The sequence below is a fragment of the Photinus pyralis genome, unplaced genomic scaffold (assembly GCF_008802855.1).
Source record: "Photinus pyralis isolate 1611_PpyrPB1 unplaced genomic scaffold, Ppyr1.3 Ppyr1.4_LG1, whole genome shotgun sequence".
Lineage (NCBI taxonomy): Eukaryota > Metazoa > Arthropoda > Insecta > Coleoptera > Lampyridae > Photinus > Photinus pyralis.
Genome location: NW_022170249.1, coordinates 66,351,466 through 66,373,144, shown reverse-complemented (window position 1 = coordinate 66,373,144; position 21,679 = coordinate 66,351,466). Strand labels below are relative to the sequence as shown.

Sequence of the window (21,679 nt, the reverse complement as noted above, 5' to 3'; positions counted from 1 at the left end):
AAGCAGAAATGCTGGCTGGCAGTCCGGCTGAGATCTCAGCAATTACAATAGCTGGAGACCAAATTTTCACAAAACGCTTTCTGCTATAGTGTACAGGGTGGTCCAATTTCGATGGGATTCAATGGGTAAGTTTCTAATTAGCTAAAATGCGATCAGTCGTTTTGTTTCTAGTCCTTTTAGTAACTGCGCTGTTGATTTTTCTATTATTGCTACGAACGAACCAATCACACCGGATCGACGACTTTATTTACTTGTTTAATAGGTATATTTACGAAGAACATTATTCTTACGTTAAAAATAACAAGATAAAGAATGATTAACAAGGCACAACGATGCATGTACATTACGAGGCACAAGTGAAGTAAATTTCATTATTTGTCATACACTTTCTTGCACCCTTTGATATTCATGAACGCTTCCTCTAAGTAGATATTGCGATTTATTCTTGTTGCAAAGATTTTCTGTTATAGCTTCATCATTGCTTGTAAGGGGCTCTCCATAACCACCTCCTCCCGGAGTACTTAGTTGGAAGACGTCCTACACAAAACAATTAGATGTAACTTTCAGGGACAAAAAAGAATTAAACGACGTTAGTACATAGTTTGACAAATTGTACGTTATATACAACCCCTTTCGAGGCGGTAGATTATCAAAGCAGCCATTTGTGTAAATATTAGACAAGCTTTACATAATCCCTCATCCTTTGTTTTCAGAACAAAGTACCCCATACACTTAGGAATTCAAATAGATAAGGTACAATTGTCGCGCTTTATGTTTAGAATGGCAACCATTTTTTAACGTGAGTAAGTATACATTCGTGACACGCAACTAATTATTAAATATACAAGGGACGAATGCTTCAAAAATCATTTAAAACGTATTTACCCCTGGCTCCACGGGAACTGCAGTTTTCGCGCCGAGGCTTATCGTTCTCCCGCTTGATTTAATTAAGAGGTTGACTCCTCGTTTACCAGGCATGCCACCTGAAAGACATACAATAACGTAAATAGTTAATAGAACTTCAACAAGAACCTTCCATGCCATACGGCTGTAACGCTCTTCGTTCTGTTAATACTGAAAGAACAACGGGAGCCCTGAAAAGGTATTCCCTGGTAACTCCGCATCCGCCAACGAACTTTCCAGCTCCACCGGAACCATTACGTAATGTAAATTTTTGTAAGTAAATTGGGTATCGACGTTCAATAATTTCAACGTCTGTAATGCGAGTATTTGTCATATGGACGTGCACTCCAGAGCAGCCGTGCCACGTGGGACCCTGTTGATCACAAGGTCATAAACTAAGACATGCAGTTAAAATACTTACAGCGCCACTTCCACCTGCCACTGTTTCGTAATTACCCCACGACTCGTTGCCGAATGTGATATTATTCATACATCCTTGCGAAGCTGCGCAAACCTTAAACGCCTTCAAAACTACATCCACAATTCTTTGCGAAGTTAAAACATTTCCGCCCACAACTGCTGCTTGATCGCTAGGATCCAGAATAGAACCTTTCGGTATGATTGTTTTGATCGGTATTAAACACCCCTGAAAGCAATTTTGAATTTGCTGAAAAATTAATTGCCTTACGTACTTGGTTGAGTGGTATGTCGTGGCCAACCATGCACCTTAAGCAATAGATTATAGCGGACAATGTTATGGCTTTTGGAGTGTTGCAATTACCCCAAACTTCTGAACCACTCCCGCTGCAAATGTATAATCAATATGAAGCTGCATCACACTTGCATACGTACCTAAAATCGCACACAGCAGATCCCTCCGTTTCATTGAAAGTCACTTTTAGGCGTATCGGTGATCCATCATCCATGTGATCTTCTGCTTCTATTACATTCGATCCCGTTCTCAAAAATGTATTTTTTGCTATCATTCGTAACATATCTCGAACTGCAATCTCAGCATTGGCTTGAATGTGTCCCATGTACGCTTGCACAACTTCCAACCCATACTGGTCGATTAATTCGCATACTAAAACAATTCCCTTCTGGTTGGCAGCGACCTGTGCTCTCAAGTCTGATAAATTATCGGCTATGTTTCTACCCCCACTTTCCAAAATGAGTTTTGTTACTTCATCTTCTTTAAAATTCCCATTCTCTACCAACAGAAATGATTTGAACGCGACCCCTTCTTCACTTAAACTTTTAGAATGGGGAGGCATCGAGCCTGGCGTAATTCCTCCAATATCGGCGTGATGACCTCGGCTCGCCACAAAGAAGATTGGTGTCGGAATACTAAAAAAGTAACTAATTATGCCGATAGTATTACTAGAAGTCTTACTTTTTATAAAATACGGGTGTAATAACCGTAAAGTCAGGTAAATGAGAACCACCGGCGCATGGGTGGTTTGACAAAATAACATCACCCTCCCGGAAGGTGCGTCTGTACTTCATTTGAAACTGCACGGATTCTTGCATCGCCCCCAAGTGCACAGGTATGTGCGGAGCATTCGATACCAATCCACCATCGTTACCGAATAATGCACAAGAGAAATCCAGCCGTTCCTTGATATTTGTCGAAATAGAGGTTCTTTGCAATATTCTAGAAAGGAAAATGCTAACCGCAGAACAGAAACTAATGCACTTACCTTCCCATTTGTTCAGCAATACTCATGAATCGGTGGCCGAAGATGCTGAGTTGTATTGCGTCCATTTCAGATCCAATTTGAGGTACTATACCTGTCCCAATTTGAATTTTTACGTCCCCATGCTTGGTTATTGTTGCTGTACAATCCGGCTCCACTAAAATTGTGCTGAGCATATCCATTATAATAGCGGGGCCTTCTATGATATGCCCCGGTAATAATTTTTCAAGCAGGAAAACATTCGCAGGTTGAGATCCTCCCTCAAAATATATATTCACTCGCTTTTCTATTGATGGTGGTTCGGTTCGCTGTGGTTTATCTTTTTCCACTGGCATAGCACTCTTTCCAATTCCTCTGACACGAATATCGTCCACTATGATTTTTCGACCTTTGATCGTGAAACCAAACTCAGTATTATATCTATCTAGAAATGATTTCAAGAAGTCGCCGTACTTAGTTCCGTTACCGGTCACGGAAGGGCCGCACATCAACGCACAATCGGTACCATCGTATCGCATATGAAGGTACGTTTCACAGACTATATTTTGTTCAACGAAACCTTGATTTTTTAACTCTTTTGTGCAATACTGGCAGAGTTCATCCAAACGTTCCTCAAACAGTGCATAATTTGTGGGCTCGTACACTTTCGAACACGGTTCTTGTTTTTCCTGAACAACGTCCGCAAGTGCCATACCGTAAGCGGATAGAATTCCTACAACTGCGGCTTCTTAACTCTGTCTGAGGACGACTAACATATTACCTGCGTATTTGTGTACAAATACAACCGACATTCCCAACGAACGAGCAATTGCACAAGCGTGCTGCGCACCTGCACCTCCAAAACAAGCCAACGCATGTCTACTTGTGTCGAAACCTTTAGCTTGCGTCAACGCTCGTATGGGTCGACACATAGCTTCATTGGCAACCTGAACAAAACCCATTGCAACCTCTTCCAAGGTCATCACTTTCTAAAACACGATAACTGGTAGAGCTTTGAAGTTTCTTAAATGCGAATACCTTCTCTTTGGTATCCTGATGTGCCAAAAAGTGATTAATTTCCCCTGTTAATTTTTGGAACTCTGCTAAAGTAGCCTCTTTGTCTAAAGGTGACCGTTCGTCAGGTCCAAATATTTTCGGGAAGTACTCTGGCAATAATCGTCCAAGGATTAAATTAGCATCGGTGACTGCTAAGTGACCATCTTTCTTATAACAGACTGGGCCTGGATGGGCACCGGCTGATTCGGGGCCAACCACGAACAAGCCAGATCTAAAATGATTATTGGTAATACTCGACTACAAAAGATTGTTCTACGCTAGTAATCTTGCTTACTTTATAAACTAGAAAGCTTATGGTACAAACATAGCAAACACCTGTGGTTGTTTTGCAAATGGTTCAATTCGATTGGTGTTGATCACGGTGTTTCCATTAATATTTTGGCAGAAACGAAAGTTCTGTATGGAAATTGAAATTTTATATTAAAATACGATTTCGCATTAAATTTAAAACAAAACTCGAAAATTAAAGTACTCGGCCCCAAGCGCTTCAATATTTCCTCACCGGTAATGTGTCATTTTCCTGACTTTGATATGTAATTAACTATTCCTTCCCTGGGTCTGTAATTCTTTTGAATCAGTTAACAAGTTACTCCATGTAAGTGACGGATCAACACCATTTAATCAATGTACCTACCCACACAAGAAACTGCGGAAACATCTAAAATCGGAATAGTCTAAAGATACAGAAAAATACGTACAGTAGAAAAAAATCTGAAAAACAAGAAGAACGATCTAATAATACATTTCGGACACCCGAAATGTTCGAAGCATTTAAGCAAGAGAATGTGAATGACATAAGACATCGCAAGCATCCGAAAAAATTCGAGAAATATTAAAAATAGGAAGAACCTTTATAGGTTTGAAAAATCTGTAGAACTGATGGAAGAATCAAAGGATTTCAAAAAAACCTAAAACATTCGACAAACTTTAAGAATCTGAAGAATTCGAAGAATATACAAAATTTGAAGCAATGGAAGAATTCCACAGATCATATCAAGATTCTGATGGAACTAAAATATCTGATGAAACGAAACAATGGGTAAAAAGTCTCAGACAGAAGGAATCTCGATAGTTCAAAGTAAACAGAAGGATACAAAGAATAAGAAGAATCTGATGACTGAGAAGAATTTAATCAATCTGGAAAGAATTCGACTAAAAAACCTACAAAATGTAAAGGTTATGAAAGATCAAAAAAGTCCGACGGTTTAACAAAACTGAGAATGCGAATCAGAATAATTTAAAGGATTTGAAAAACATATAGCAACTAATAATGGGAAAAACTAATTAGAACGGGAAGAATCTGGAAACAGTCCCAAAAAAATGAAACGTTTTAAAGAATCCTGAGAATCGAAAAAACATAAAAAGTCTAAAGGAACGAAAGAATCCGAAAAATAGGAAAACCCAGAAGGATCAGAAATATTCGGATAATCTGATCAATCCGAAGGAATCTTAAGAGTGTGAAGAAGCTGAAGTATTCGACGTAAATGGAAAAGTTAGAAAAAACGAAAGAAACCGAAGACAATTAAGTACATTTAAAATTATTATGGCTGTACCTAATCACAAGACTATGGGAAAAATCAATTAGTGACATTTTATTGCTACGTTTATTTCTGCATTATGGTAACCTTAATATAGGTACATACAATTTCCTAGACAGACAAAATGCAAAGAAAATAAAGTGTTGCAACACCATACCATTTAAAAGTATTTTTCAATAAACAAATTCATGTAAATACAAGGTATAACATATAAGTGGATACACTTGAATCTATAAACCCGTTAGCTCCTACCTTCCATTCCATTGGGGCTTTTTCAGACGTAGCTCCCAAACGAAACAATTTGGACCAACGGTTAGAAAAAGTATTTACTTTGGGCCCTTTTACCATTACATTTATTTTACATTACAAATGACTGCATGCATTAATTGGCTGCATCTTACAAAAATGGTTGGTATATTGAATGCTATAGGGGACGCATTTTTCGGTATTGAAACAATAAGTAAATACATAGGATGGCATAATGGCTGAATTTCGTTGGGGAAACACCCTTAAAATGTGACAAATGCAAACTGCAAGCTTTTGATCTATTTTTGATTTTGGTATTCAATAAGATTTTAATAAAAAAATTAGAATTTTGGATAATAACCGGCTCTCTCTCGCTCATGTGTTGACATGCGATGGAGAGTAAGTTTGAAATTGGTTGGAAATCACGTAAAGGTGATTTTTGATGCGCCAACCACTGTAACTACTAATTACGATATTGATTTGAATTTTATTCAAAGTTATAACGATGATGGAATGAATTACAGGCATACTTTGTCATATTTAACACTTCAGATGCTTTCAATCACTCTATAACTATTAATAGGGGATAACGAATATACCTGAAGAAAAGCATAGAACCACCTCCGGCCGCTACAGTATTGACATCCAAATGGGGTGCTTGCATGGTAACTCCTGCCGTAGTACTTTCGTAAACATGCTCAAACTTACCAGCGAATCGCGACACGTCGGTGGAAGTTCCACCCATATCAAACCCAATAACTGGAAGATCAGTTTCTTTTTTCCAAGTTGTCATCGCATACCTAAAATTTACTCGGTTTTTGTAAGCCCGAATGATTATAAAGGGACATTAAGATACCCGACAACACCTCCAGCGGGACCAGATAAAATAGCGCGAGCCCCATTAAAATTATACATAGGCGTCAAGCCACCATCACTTTGCATAAATAGAACACGCGTGTCTTTCAAATTGTTATTAAACCCTTTTGCAAATCCCTGCACGTATCTTTTGACGATTGGAGTTAAATAGGCATCCGCCGAAGCGGTAAACCCTCGCGGAACCATCCTCACCATCGGCATAACGTCGTGCGACAAAGAAACGTGACTAAACCCTTAAAATTAGATACACAAGATATTAGAGACGTTACTATAATAACATCATTTTAAATACCTAATTCTTCGGCTATTTGCCCAATTTCCTTTTCGTGCTCGGCGTACATATAACTATGTGCCAAAACGACCGCAATACTGCTAATTCCGGCATTTCTTACACGTTCTAAATCTTGTCGAATTTCGTCACGATTTAAATCTTTTATAACGTACAGTTTTTCGCCCATGTTCCCATCCACGATTTTCCATTCTGCCGATTTTTCGCCTAATTCGCATTTGCCGATAAGTGCGGGTATAACTCTACAATTGACCTCGACGACTTCTGAATATAATACCTCGGGACGTTGAATATTCTGCGGAAGAAAGAAAACCGAATTAATGTAAATTGAAATCGTTTTTATCACTTGATTGAACTTACAAGTTCGAATATACTTGGCCGCGCCTGGTTTCCGATTAATAGTAAATCATGAAAATTCTTATTTATGATCAAAGCCATTTTTTCGCCCCTTCGTTCTAGTAAGGCGTTTGTTGCCACCGTTGTGCCCATCCTTATCCATTCTATTAAGGAACTATCTACGCTTCCATTGATATCTGTTGCTCTCCCGGTCTCCTGTAATTAACCATTTTGATGTTTAGTCGAATTTCCCGAATGAATTTAAAACGTCGAGAACCAATGCAGAAAGTAAGTCAGCAAATTTAATTTTTCAAAGTGATTATTATGTAAAAGGCAATTTAATTTCAGTTACTTTCCTAAAGGGATCATTTTTCATGTATTTAATTTCTTTATAAAGGCATGGAGATATAGCGTAGCGTTATACTTTTCTATTTGCATGCTTTTACGGAAAATATTAATCTCCCGAAAAAATGCCAAAAGCAGGAATCCGTTTCAATATAGAAATCCGACATGAATTCGTACCTTTTTATTTATAATCAGTCGCCTTAATTTTTACAGTGATATCCGAATGAATGCATAGTCAAAATTGGACGAAAGCAAATCATTATAGATTGGGGAATGGTGACAAAAAGTACTGTACGAATTTGGTGGCTTTTGTATGGTAAATACAACATTTGTACATTAAAAAATTATAGGAAAATTTTGTTGGATGCTGTCATATAAATGGAGAAAATGCCACGTTTCATACTGAAACATTTAAAACAACGAAAACGTTCAATACTACCACTTTCCCTTTAACTTAGCGATACGCACAGTACAGCTAAAATAGCACGTTCACATACCGCAATTGCTTTGAAAAGAAATAAGTAATACGCGGATACGTACTTAATAACGAAGTTGTTTGTGAGTGTTCTGTTGTAATTTTGAATCCAAAGAACCGCAATAACAGTCTGGATTGAACGCAATGACTTACTATTTGAAATTTTAAATGGATTGTTTATGTGTTGGAATAGATGAAAGCGTACTCTTGTTCCCCTAAGTTTCTCTACAAACGGTTTATTAACATACTAAGAATTTTACACAAATTCACATTTTCATTCCGCAATTTTATTATTGATCACACTCGATTCGGAATTATACAGGGTGTAAACGGAACTAGGGAACGCGATGTTTCTCGGAAGTTATAACAGATATAAAAAAATCTTTCAAATGAAATTTTAGTGTTTCTAGTAAGCTAATTAATGTAAATAAGAAAAAAATATTTTAATAATTAATAATAATATACCTATTTTTGACTTTTTTTGTTGTATACTTTTTCAAATGAGAAAGAAAGCTACGTAGAACTGGTTCCCTGACAATGGCAGATCGCAAAGTTCGTCAAATAAATGAAAATTTACCAAAATTTGACTAATCACATAAATTTTCTCTGTAATAAAGTATGCCACTACCAGTATGTTTGTTCCATCAGATCAGGAACTTTTGCGTACAAACCTATGCTGTATACAGCTACTGGTAATGCTACTACTAGATTTGTAACCTTTGAGTAGTCACAAAAATTTCTTTGTCTCTTTTAAAACATACCTACGACAGACCCACACCTGTTAAGGGCCCAGAACAAGAGAGGAATAATAAATAAATAAAATAAATAAATCAAAGACAACCCATTGGCTTCATAGAATTTAAATACTCGCTTTAATGCAACATATATTTATAAAGTACCCATATATAAGACTTCTGGAGATCTAAAGACTTCAGTTACTTAATAATCTAAGCCGCAAATACTTCAGTGACTAAAATATCAGAGGAGCTAAAAATCCACACCGCAAAAACATCAAACCACAAAATATTTCGTCGACCTTATGAATACGAAATAAAGATACATACAGAACATTGGAAAATTGCAGAAAACTTAACGACTATTTAAACGTCTATACAGCGTTTGACCGTTGCCGCGCCGCAATTCAATCGGGATAAATAAGGTAGTTTATTTATGATTGGCCTGCATCTATATCCATGAATTGGTATTTCTTAGTGCACAGTCCAATCCATTCAGGATGATTCGATGTTTCTCGAGAAAATCTCCGCGTATGTGCAAAAGCAGCCAGTCCATTCCGTTGGAGTGTTTGTAGAGTTTTCAGTAGCTTCGGTGACTTTTTTGAGAAGTATTTATTCAAAAACCAAACAAGGGTCGCAGTTGGTTCACCACAATAAAATAAATAACGGCGAAATGATGACATGCAAATCCGTTGATTCAGTTACTAAACAAGATGATGTCAAGTATCCAACGGAATTTTTAAATTCGCTGTAATTTCGCCGATTACCACCACATAATCTGCAATTAAAAGGTGGATGAGTACCTAATCATTATGTTGCGGAACATAAACCATCCACGTGCTTGTAATGGCATCCGGCATGCGGTGAAGAAATTAATGAACAACCTAGGTACTTGATAAATGATATACTATTAATGTGTATACTGTATAGTATATTTACCCTAATCATGAACATTAGGTTGTTACAACGTTAAATTTGATTCCTGGCCTCAAAAATACTTTCTGTGATCAAAAAAGTTTATTTATATGTATATATATATATAAAATAAAGAATAAAATATATAGTTAACTTAAATCTTACGTAATAACCTCGTAAGGTAAACCGTAAAGTATAGTAGACCACTGGTTAGAGGAGTACGACTGCGCTTTCACCCAGTGAACGTTTTTCAAATCCGTTCCAAAATTAGCACCACCCCCACTCCAAACACTTTGATTTTGCATTATCCAACACTCTTCCAAAATGTTTCCTTGTTTTCTTGCGATTACCAACGCCTGCTTTAGGCATCTCTCCGCGGATTTACCTTTACCCAAAATTTTTTTATAATACGCCATATAAAGCAGGTAACGGGGCATAAATAACGCCCATTTTTTTGCTAACTTATTACTATATTTCAGGTGCGTTTCGATGCGTTTCTGGTCTAACTCGATGAAGGCTTTCTTACTCGTGATGTTCCATACTAAAGTCAGCAGCATGCCTTCTACAAATTTGTACATGGCCGAGACCATCGTGAAGGATGAAATGTCGCGGGTGTCAATCTTAATTAACGTTTTCCACTTGAGTGCGTCGTGCCACATGCAATTTCGTAAGAAGTGAACGTGTAGGTAGATTATAATTTTGTTTTCATTGTCCGAGTAAAATTCCCTGTTCTTTTGCTTTTCGAAGTACTGTTCCGCGTACTTCGCGCATTTATCGACTGGCTCGAGTACGAAGCTAGCTTCTACGTTTAATTCGACGCAAAAGGCGTAGTATCCGATTAAGACTGCGTCATCAGTGGATTTGGCAATGTTGAACAGTTGTTTAATCACCGAAACCGCGTTTTCTACCCGTTTGGACATAAGCAAAGCGGATGCCAAGGTTGGGATGATTTCCGCTTGCAAGTACATGGCATGAATTTGTACAATTAGATCAAGCGCTCTATAACCAATTCGTATCGATACTGGTACATGTCCGTGCATTAATCGTATTTTAAACAACACAGAAATTAGTTTGCAAATGGCGTACAATTCGATTATTACGTTATCGGTGTACTTTTTCAAAAGATTTAGGCCGATTGCACGCTCCAGGCGTTCACACTCGTGCACGTCTCCAAACATGTTGTATAACTCGATGGCGTTTGTATATGCATCACAGAGCATTCGAATGTTTGCATTTGCGTGACTGAAAATCGAAAGGCTTCGTTCCGCCGCTCTCTTCGCTAGTTCCCATTTACCCTCACTTGCGAAAATGGTACTCAATAACGTCAAGCACATGCCGAAGTCACTTTGTAGGAGAGTACGTTTCTGATTTATGACAAAAGGATACGAGGTTTTATATAAGATCCTAGGTCTATTGAGGAACATAAGAGGAATTTTGTACTTCATCGCCACCAAAGGGACATTGTACTGTCTTAGACTAATGGCAATGTGTATTTTTGCAGTTTGCATCTGGCCCAGGCGTAAATGCGCATCGGTCAGTAGCAAATGTATCTTACTGAGGTACAACTTGCGCCACGATTCGGTAAAGCTTGGGTCCGCAGTGATCGCATCTGACATGCAAAGCTCACTAGCTTCGGTTAGCACAGGAATGCAATCATTAAACTCGTGTAAGGTAAGTAATATTACACTGTACTGCATCAGGTAAAGTATTCTTTTTCCCGTATGCTCCGCTTGCTCACTGTGATGAATTAAATCCGCATACACTCTTGTCAAAATCTCTAAACAGAAACAGGTCGACGGGTCCCAGAGCTTTCGCTTGTACTGAGGGCTAAAGATTGAAGTTGCAGAGTTAACGTTCTTGGAAATATTTTGTCTGATTATGTTTTTAACATTACCAGGCAAGTATGAGTCGTAATAGTCTGGATACTGTTCGGTATCCGCATATTGCATCATCTGTTTGTAGGTACGTAAACGTATAATAGAAGTGGAGTCATCTCGCAGGCAATTAGGGCAAGAGTTATTTTGATTCTCCAAAACGTCGGTTATGTGTAAATGTAATTCTTTCCTTTGATTGGCTGGTAAAAGTTCGTAAGCTACGGATCGTAGGTTTTTATTCTTGAAGTGTAAAAGTTTGCAAAAGGCATACGGGGGAAATGCAGCACTCTCCCTTCTGATGTAACGATCGTGTTCGTCAGTGTAGCAATCGCAACACAACTTCTTTGACGCTAGGCTGCCAGTGCTTATGTATCTGGTACCACAATCCAGGACCTCTTCCTTGAAAAGATTCGCGATTGCGCTAGCGAATATCTGCTCTTTAGGGTACTTCAGCATGACAAACAATAATGAACGCGTAAACATTTCTCCCACAACAGCCCCTATTTTAATCACTAACTGCTCGTAAGGTGGAAAAGAATCAAATAAGTCCAAAGAAATCGCGGCCAAGGTCAATTCATTAGAGTTCTCATTAATACTTGCCTCTAAATGTGCAACAGAAATTACTCCCGCTTTACTCGCGCAAACAGCTTCATTAGAATGTTTCAACCGCAACAAGTTTGGGTTTGGAAACGCGTAAGTATCAAATTTATCTGATTGTGCCGTAATAAACTTAACTTCAATTCTCCCGTTATTTACTAATCGTAAAAGACAGCTTTGTATCCAACCAGGCCTTCCTTCACAAGTTTTAGCGAGCAGCGCTACCAGTTTCTTTGATATTCCTTTTGTTTTTAAAAACTGACAACACAGAGGGAATATATCGTCGTTATTCAAAGGATTTAAGTCTACCATCTTTACCTTTGCACTTTTCGATAATTTCCATTGCACATCCCAAGTGCTTTCTTCAAAATCGCCAGCGCAGAACATTTTCAGTTCGGTCTCTGATACAACTGCAGTTATCACTTCCAAACTTTGCTGGTCGATAAAGTGAATATTATCGACAAAGATTATTGTTCTGTCATTATCTTGGATAAAACAAATCGCTTCAAATAAACTAACCATCTTTGTACGTTCGGCTGAACTGTCTTTGCGAGATTTCTGCATGATTTCCTTGAAGTCCCACAATTCGGGAGGGAAATTAAGCAACTTTCTTGGATTTTCTGACAATGTTGCTCTTTTGTCAAAGATTTGTTTGTAGAGGCGGGAAACGCAAAAATACGGATGCAAAGAGGCTGGCGTTAGAACCATGGCGGCAACGATGCAACCCTTCCGCTCGAACTGCATTGCTGCAGTTTCCAAAATCTTCGTCTTTCCCGTTTTTTGTTTTCCATAAAAGCAAACGCCCGAGTACCCTTCCAAGCCCTGCACTTTGTTAATTACGCCGCGTATTAAAGCTAGTTCATCGGCTCGTCCAATAATTGGCAGTAGAGATGTTTTAAAATAGGTTGGTTTATGAAAGTTTTGGTTGTACTCAAAAATGTGTCCTGCGTCTTCAATTCCTTTCAGCTTGATAGTTGACTGCATTTGAAAATAGTAAGAAGACAATTTCGAATTTTTGAACGTCCTGTAGTCACACGTCACCTTATTTTCGAAAGCGCACATCAATCTCGCAGCTTTATTAACTGGCGCGCCTATTACTGTATATTCCCTTCTGAGAGGGTGACCCACAACTCCACAATAAGCCAAACCGTTAGTAATTCCGACCGATACACTTTTGATGCTCGCAATCTTCGACGCTTCCACAAAAATTTGAAAACCGGAGATTAGCGCATCTTGACTTTCGAGTTCGTGCTTATTGCCTCTCAAACCGAACAAGGCGAGAATCATGATGTCTTTGTCGAACAGTATTACTTTGTTGACAACCCCCCGAAATTTGCTAACGATGTGCGTCATAGTATGGTATGCCTCATCTACAACACCTGCAAGTTTTGCTGAAGGAAGGGAAGTGGAAATAATATTCACAAACTGTATTGTAACTTCCCGTAATTCGGTTAGATACTCCAATGGCTGCTTGCCTTCGATCTGGTCTTGAACAGGTTTGATAACAAATTTTTTCATATCAGATGCTAGCCACCTTTGTGTTGCTATATGGAGAACGGTTCTTTGCGGCAACGAGGAAATAAAATTCTCCATTATTTTGCTATCTGGTAATGCGATACCGTCCTGCAATTGCAGGCGATGTTTTATGTGCTTATTGCACAGTTCTTTCGCAATCTCTTCCTTTTCTTCGTATTCGACCTTTTGTTTCCTCTCGTCCGGCTTATACAGGCATTGCCATACCTACAACATTGTATTAGTTATTACATGACCGCAACTTATCTAAAACAAATTGTATGGAGGTATATAGTAGAGCAGTGGTATTCAACCTTTTTTCTTTGTGTACCCCCAAAAATAAGTTACTTAAATTGTGTATCCCCACGCACATTTAATAAAAACAAAAAAAATTATAAGTACAAGTAGAGGGAACCAACACTACCAACAGAAACATTTATTCTACAAAATCAAAGCTGGAGATAAGTCCGCAAAGGTTCATGCCATTTCAGATTTCTTAAAATACCTACCCTTTGCATAGCTTTAAAGAGAGGCCTTTGAACATGAAAATAACCGATCCAAATTGTTTTGATTTTTCTTTACACAAAAATTATTCGGCAATAAGTTCTCAAATAAGATTTTATATAACAAAGTATGTTCGCTAACCAAGACTAAAAGTGTAGCGGCAAGCGGCTCGGTATAATGATAGCATATACTCTCGAAACTAACTTCAACCGCGTACCAGAATATATTCGGCTCTTAATAGAGGGGCCATTTTTGTGAAATACAGTCCCCATTTGCATCATGTTACATATAAGTATACAAAACAGCGGATGGTAGCAGAGGCCCAAAGAAGCACTTTTTCTTAACAAACCTCCCACAATCAATTAGGTACAACAATTTATTGTTACAGCATATGTAGCACAGAAAAATTATAAAACTAATACGGATTTACGTATGTTTTTGAGTATGCCAATGCAGATTTATAAAAATACTTTACCGATCCCTTCAAAATATGGTTACTTATTTTGGTCCATTATACCATCCAATTTTTTCATACCAATATGTCACATTCTGCATAAATATACTTGTATAAAACATGGAGTGCTATCAAAGCAGTTTTCTAGGAAGTTAAGAGCGCTATAATGCAGACGTTTTTGGTACTAAAACACACAAATTTATTCATCTCTTAAGATCTTCTATATTTTTCAATGGTGGAACAAGTATTGAAGATTGAAATGCATTTCAAGACCGAAACTAGTTCAATCCTTCAGTTTCTCCAGATTTGCCCTATTTCAGTTGGTCCAAATTCTTCCCATTTTTCAAATTCTTTCGGTTTTTAGCATGTTTTTCAATTCATGTTGGAAGACCCTATTATGGCCACTTTCTCTGTCCGTCCATATTTATTCTAACTTTCGATTCGATGTAATTGTAAAAGTCCATTTTTGTACAGGATTTTTGATAGCAATTTACAAAATACGAAAATGCACATCCAAGCAACTATAATAAAGTTGGATTCAGGGGATGCATCAGCTTCCAAACGAGGCATTTTAAACTCTTAGTTCATTTCAAAAATATCAAAATGGGTTATACGTTTATAAATGGCAATGTAACGTTATAGGCTGGTACAGAGAACCGTTTAACTTTGCACACATTTCCTTAATGTTTCTGGAGGCATGTGGTTGGCATGGGAATGTGTTAATTATTTGCAAACCCAAAGACCTTTCCGTGAAGTATCAAATCATTAATACACTTAAAATCATTTACAAATTTGCGAATCCAATAAGCAAACAATAAACTCACCTTTACATTGCCTCCTTCGCCATATGTAACCTCGTAGCTTTCTTCGGAAAGATGTCCCCAAGCATTGGGAGCGATAACGACATCTCCGGAAACACTGGCACGTTCTGCTCTTTTAACCTCATTGACAGCATCTCCAAGTGCCGCGTAATGCTTATTATTCCTATCGCCTATAACTCGAAAAGTCATATTTCCGCAAGAAATCGCCAATCTAACTTTAAGCAGAACATTAACTTCAGTCTGGAAGCGTCCCAAGTGTTGCTGAATAAAAAGTGCGCAAACTATCACTTGATGTATAACTCTGTATAAACATTCGTCGGGTTCGGCCTTCCAAAGTGCTAAAAAAGCATCTCCTGAAAATTTCAAAACGTCTCCTCCGTAAAAGTAAATCACTTCAACGATTGCGCCGACGAACGCGTTTAAAGTTGCCGTCAAACGATATGTGCCGCCCTTTCCAGTTTTATTATACTTCTCGCAAAGGGCCGTAAAGCCGGAAATGTCCGCGAAAAGAAAAACTCCCACAAAATGGTGAAGCGCGTTTAACTTACTGTGGGGTATCTTTATCAGAAAATCGGGCAGAAATGTCGCCAGAATCTCGATTTGCTTCTTAATTTGACTTATTTCGAATTTTCTCAACGCTTGAGTTTCCCTTAAGATATTTCCCGTAATCGTACTCCTTCTTGCTCTCGTTTTATTCATTATTTGACTTATGGGTGTTGACATCGTGGCAATTTGTTTACTTTGAACAGGCTAGATTTTATAAAGCTAAATACTGACCTCTTGTAGAATACGGCGTATACCCTCAATGGGGGCGTCGTCGTAGTGCTGTGGGTCTTCGGAAAGTAATTTTAATACCCTGATTTTACCACCAGGGCAACGGGCAAAGACATCGGTGAAGGTACCTCCCCGATCGATCGCAAATTGAAACTTTGAGTCGTCGCCTGGCATCTACAATGCAAATGAAAATCGCGATATAATATTTCCATGAGAGTTATAAATTCGCTCCTTTTAAATGAAGCGTACCGTAGTTATATGGTATAGGGGGTATGCTAAAATTTAGTAATTTCATTGCATTGGAAATTACGAAATCGTAGAAGGTCCTACTTGCGTCTCATAATTCAGAATTGTAACTCGCAATTTTAAGTTGACACTCGACGTTCCGAGTTACCACCCGCAATTTTGGAAGTTATGTTGAATGTAAACACCCTTTTTTAACCCCCTATGACAGTTCTGATGATGATGGAACGAGGAATGCCAATTTTGCCCACTGAATGACAATTTTGCCAGAAACGCTCGAACACGTCAATTTTAGTTTTGAGGGGGACACCTAAATTAAGTAATACTACTTACATAACTTTAACCCTGAAAAGGGGGTGCATTGTACCCGAAAAATTTTAAATGGGAAGAGGTAGTAAATGTTAGATAGGTCGAAAGGAATGTTCATTATGTTTTCAGAACTGTTTTTATTTTTCAAATCCAATCAGTAGTTCCAGAGAAAACTCAATTTAAATGGATTTGCAGAGCCGTTTTAAATGTGTATTAAGTAGGCGTTGAAGTTGAAATAATTGAAAGCTTGTGCAATAAGTGCACAAGCAATGAAACGAATTTGTGATTAACTTGTTTAAGTTTGTGGTAAATTCAAAAACAATGACGGTTTTTTACACTATAGCGAAAAAGGTGAAAATTGCCTCAATTTTTTTTAAATGGCGATATTCTGCCTTTACAAATTCGCATCCTTGCTTGTGCAGTTGTTGCACTTATGTCAGATGTTCTTTTCTGACACAAGCTCTCACTATAAAAAGTGACTTGGGTACTGCCTATACACGGCATTAAGTCCTTCTTTCTCTTTGAGCCTTCTTTCTGTTTGAATGTTTTTTCCTTTAACTTATGCAAATGTTTTGCTTTGGCATGTTAACAGAAACAAATATTATTATTATTATTTAATAAAAATTATTGTTACTGCAACCAACCTTGACACTTTCCTTAACACCTTATTTTTTGAAATTTTAAAACACAAAATAAAAGAAAAATGTAGGTTAGAATGTAAAATTTCCCCTACACACAGGTAAAAGTAGTGGAAACATACCGAATTGGGTAATTAAAAAATTATTTGGATTATAAGCAATGGAAATATACTCACACTTTTAGTATTTTCCGTTATAGATCCGTAGAAAGTGCACCGAAAACCAATAGTAAAAAAATTATAGCGAGTATATTACTTTTAAATAAATGATAGCGTTTATTGTAATAGGACTTTAGCACTTGACGACGTTTGATGCGAAAATAGCAAGGCGCTTAATTTTTATATGAAATTAACGTAGGAATCATGTTTGTACGGAAAACTACATTTTTGCTATTCATTACTGAACTAAAAGTTCAACGACTACTAGCTCACGCTGATAAGGCCACTTTATGAGATATGTACCTAAGTATGTGGATTATCTTTATACATCATCGGTTATCTAACTACCGAAACACTACTTAGCAAAGCATTGTTGTAGGTTAGCTACATGTGTTTAATGTCTATCAATTGGCTACAGTTTGGACCTATAATGTGTAGCCTTTAGCTTCCTTCTTTTTTTTATTTCAAAAATGGATGAAGGAAATGCTAACAATTTTTCACTGTTAAGAAACGACGATGGGTTAATGGAGAAAATAATTGGAAAGGAAGAGCACGGGCAAAGTTTGACAGACAAAAAAACAAGATTACGCCAAATTGTTTTGGGGCGGAGATTGCTTCAAAAATTAGGGTGCTAAATAGTAGTAGTTTTGATCATTCTAGCTACCAGCGGTATGCAATTAAGAGAACTCCGCACCAAGACTCATTTTCTGCAATCAACGGTAGAACAATAGAATAAAAAATTGAAGGTGTAAATAAATCTCATTCGGTACTACCTATCTTGCAACAATTTGGATACGATTTCGATAACTTTTGGGAAATACCTATATGCTAAATTTTCAATGTCATTCAATTTATAAATAACCATGCCATGCGTATAAACAATCTGACATTCACATTCCATTGAAACTGTTACACAATGAATTAAGGTTATTAGTTATTACCATTCATTAAAATATATTAGTGGGGGTTACTTCGCATATCTGCTATGAATGACCCATATACTAATTATTAATTTATTATACTCCTTACCACAATACTGGTTACAATTTAGCCCAGCAAGGATTAATTTCAAAATTTGTCAAGTGGAAATAGTTTATAAGCACAAACGGAAAATGTAGTACCACAGATTTATAGTATATTTAAATCTGTGGTAGTACTTTCCCTGCACTCCCATACCTGGCAAGCTAACGCAGTAATACTGAACCAATCTTGATTATATAACTTTATTTATGGAAAAATTAGTTATTTAGTGAAATAAAAAAAATGAATTCGATGTCGTAATTTGCTATTTTCCCCTACATTTCATTTGTATTGAATTACGAGTGGATACGCTGTACTAAAAATTGTATAAATACTTATAAAGTTATAAATATAAATGCAATATGTAAAAATCATGGCGCCTAAATACAGGCCACCAACACTTCTTTGTACACTGTTTAAAATCTCTCCATTATTACAAACAAAATAGGCAACCTATGTAGCCAGTACGCAAATGGTTAAATAAATTAAATCAGCTGGAGCACTTTGAACTTCATAGAATCCTCATAACACGTATTAAACTCAAAATTTGAAACGCGTTGAACGATTCGAAACGCTGTAAAATCGTCTGAACTTGTTTCTCACTAACTTTTAAGCGATTCAAAATCCCTTAAACTTTTCAAAACTGCATTACACGCTTTGAAAAATTCACTAAAGCTCTGAACGTTTCGATTCTTCGACATTCTCTTGAACCCTCAAACTTATGAAACCGCCTGAAACTTCTTGAAACTCTACAGTGCTTGAAAAGTGTTTGAAATTCTCTAAAATTCAAATTAAATATGCTCTGATATATTTTTTTAATCCATAATCTCTGCAACTGTCTGCAATGATTTAAAAGCTTTCTGAGAGCGTCTACAATTCTTTAAAGCTCCATAATAAAGCTCTCTAAATATCCTTGAAAGCTCCTGAAACTGCATAAGTCTTCCTGAAATCCTTCCAGGGGGCGAAATTAAACACATTTTGCAAAGCGCGCGTCTTCGAGGAGTAGTCGTCTTTGGGCGCCCAAAGGTTTATTAGAGCTCGTATCACCGTATCACTTTCTCTCTCGTGTTGTCAATAGAAGCTCGAGCTATGAGAAATGCCCCAAAAATGGAGGGCTCTTTTGTAAAGTTTTTAGCGAAATCCACCAAAATGCAAATTGCGTGTGGGTACGGCCAGATGGAATGTGGTTGACCCGGCGTATTGGCATTCTGTACTATTATTCAGAGCAGCTCTGGGTCTGATTCGCGGTATGGCTTCACGTTATGCCCCCCGGCAAGATCTTACTGATGGTGAAGTTAAAACTTCACACGCGAATTGCGTCAGAAGTGGGTACCCAAAAGGGAATATGGTAGCCTTCGACAAGTATTATTGATAGTAGAGTCAAAATACTCGTAGAATACTGATTTGCCACACAAGAATGTGCTGTAGTCCCTTCGATCTCACACGAGGAGGATTTTGATAATTTTTATGTTTAACTTCAACAACCGTTGTAAAAATTTATCACTTTTTTGATTCGTGTCTCGTATCTCGTGAAATGAAGCATTTGCGTGCGAAGTTTGTCGCACTTGTTCACTAACACCCTGTATAAACCCCATTGCGTTTGGAAAATTTTAATGTCGACGCCTGATTAGAAACCGTAAGAACTATACAATGTGTATTAAACTAGAGAAAGGTGAATTTTTTAATGTATTTAGCATGTAATTTCATTTTTGAAGAAATAGTCATAACTTTAATACCGTGCATCTCTATGGGGATCTCATACTGGATCAACTGAAGCAAACTGGTTAAATTTTAAGCCCAATCTAGCAATAAAAATACTTTCCATAAGAATTGAATAAAATTCAATTGTCCATGTTAGTAGTTAATTTTTAAATTTACGCGAAAGGTAGTAGATATGGGCGACATAGAATCTATCGATTTAAAATGTTTTTTTAAGGGACGGAAAGAACTAGAAGTCAATAGCTATATTATCGACTTCAGATTTGTTCTATTATTATGATTCATGTAAGTGTGGAGGAAATGATTCTCTGAAAAAGTAAAGTACATTTTTATTTATTATTTATTTATTATCCCTCTCACGTTCTGGGCGCTCAACAGGCTTGCGCCCAATTACAGAGTGACCCGCATAATACTTTTTAGAGGTGCCCCTGCAGAAGGTCTTAAGTTGTTCTATAGTACTCCGGTATTTATTTACCTTACGAATTAGAAAAACTGCAGGAAAACCTAATTCGGAGTAGTATTTGATATACTCCTCATCTAAAATAAAGACGATAGTCCAAAAATGATGTTGGGTGTCAAATAAATATTTGAATTAAGAATTTCAATTTTTTCAATAGTCTTGCAGCAATGTAATTCACGTTTCTTGTTGAAAAGGGTGAAGCTTGAAGCATGAGCAATTTAGGTAGTAATCCCAAAAGCCTATAACTGTGGTTATCATTAGGAGAATAATGTGCGAATGTTATAGTTTTAACCAAAATATTCAAATTTAGTAACAAAATGCCACTTTTCATTTGCGATCTGTGGGGTTGGGAATTTGTAGAAATGAAACTAAGCTAATTATTCGCAGTGACTCTACGAAAACAATCGCTTAAGAAACATTAAGTGTGACACTTGATAACATTTATCAAGAGTTGAGGAAGCCTGCTTTACTGTGATTTCCACGGTTAATTATGTTTAGGAAAACCGCACTTCCCGTTTGCATACAGGAATATTGTGGTCATCTATACCTACCCGAAATATTAGCACTGTGTATCTTACTCTAATTTGCAAAATAAACAGCGGGGCATACATACCTACGACCTTACTGCGGTTACTCACTAAATTTTTTTCTCCTTCATGTTTCAAGGCATAGTAACAAATTTTCGGGCGATGCCTCATAAATCTATTTTGTCTGTGAAAATATTCGAGAGATTTGGAATATTTCCAACAAAAAGTAGCACAGGATACGTACTCCAAATATTTTAATCATTCGGAAACGAGTGTATCATTACGAGATTTCGAAGCATCAGTAGATTACTTGGAGGTAATAAAACGAAGGTTCGCAATTTTGACATTTGATATTAATGACTTAGGGATACCTTGGTTTGACGAATGGCCCAGAGTTCAATGCCTGCCGTATTCAAATAGAGTATTGATACTTTTAGTTTTGGCAACTATAACAATACTACACGTTTCAGCGTGTTTATGAATTTGTTGCATATTTAACATTCCATTTTCCGTATTTTGCTGTAGGATTTACCCAGCGTCATTAGCCAACATGGCCTTGGGATATTCAAACTTTTCTGAATATTATCGATCCATATCTCTTACAATTAAATTTAAAGAATAAATTTGTTAAGAGAAAAGTGTTTGGAAACACACACGGA

The 21,679-nt window shown here is 37.2% G+C and overlaps 2 protein-coding genes across 3 annotated transcripts; both read right to left on the bottom strand.

The window, feature by feature from the left end:
- Positions 1-229: 229 nt before the first annotated feature.
- LOC116171715 (5-oxoprolinase) lies at positions 230-18,492 on the bottom strand. Of its 2 annotated transcripts, XM_031488698.1 has the most exons (17): positions 18,452-18,492; positions 18,324-18,415; positions 15,950-16,120; positions 6,966-7,157; positions 6,609-6,900; positions 6,297-6,549; positions 6,040-6,240; positions 3,618-3,867; positions 3,361-3,568; positions 2,604-3,312; positions 2,297-2,557; positions 1,756-2,250; positions 1,596-1,707; positions 1,325-1,549; positions 1,033-1,276; positions 886-983; positions 230-537 (listed from the first exon to the last, which is right to left on the bottom strand). In XM_031488698.1, exons 3-17 carry the CDS (start codon positions 16,118-16,120, stop codon positions 379-381), a joined length of 3,870 nt encoding a protein of 1,289 aa, XP_031344558.1. In that variant the 5' UTR covers positions 18,324-18,415; positions 18,452-18,492; the 3' UTR covers positions 230-378. The 2 variants fall into 2 exon arrangements, with proteins under 2 accessions (XP_031344558.1, XP_031344563.1); XM_031488703.1 differs by lacking the exons at positions 18,324-18,415; positions 18,452-18,492 and adding an exon at positions 17,313-17,566.
- LOC116171707 (adenylate cyclase type 10-like) lies at positions 9,505-15,943 on the bottom strand. The gene is made up of 2 exons (XM_031488686.1): positions 15,176-15,943; positions 9,505-13,621 (listed from the first exon to the last, which is right to left on the bottom strand). The coding sequence occupies exons 1-2, from the start codon at positions 15,893-15,895 to the stop codon at positions 9,572-9,574; spliced, it is 4,770 nt and encodes a 1,589-aa protein (XP_031344546.1). The 5' UTR covers positions 15,896-15,943; the 3' UTR covers positions 9,505-9,571.
- Positions 18,493-21,679: the final 3,187 nt, after the last annotated feature.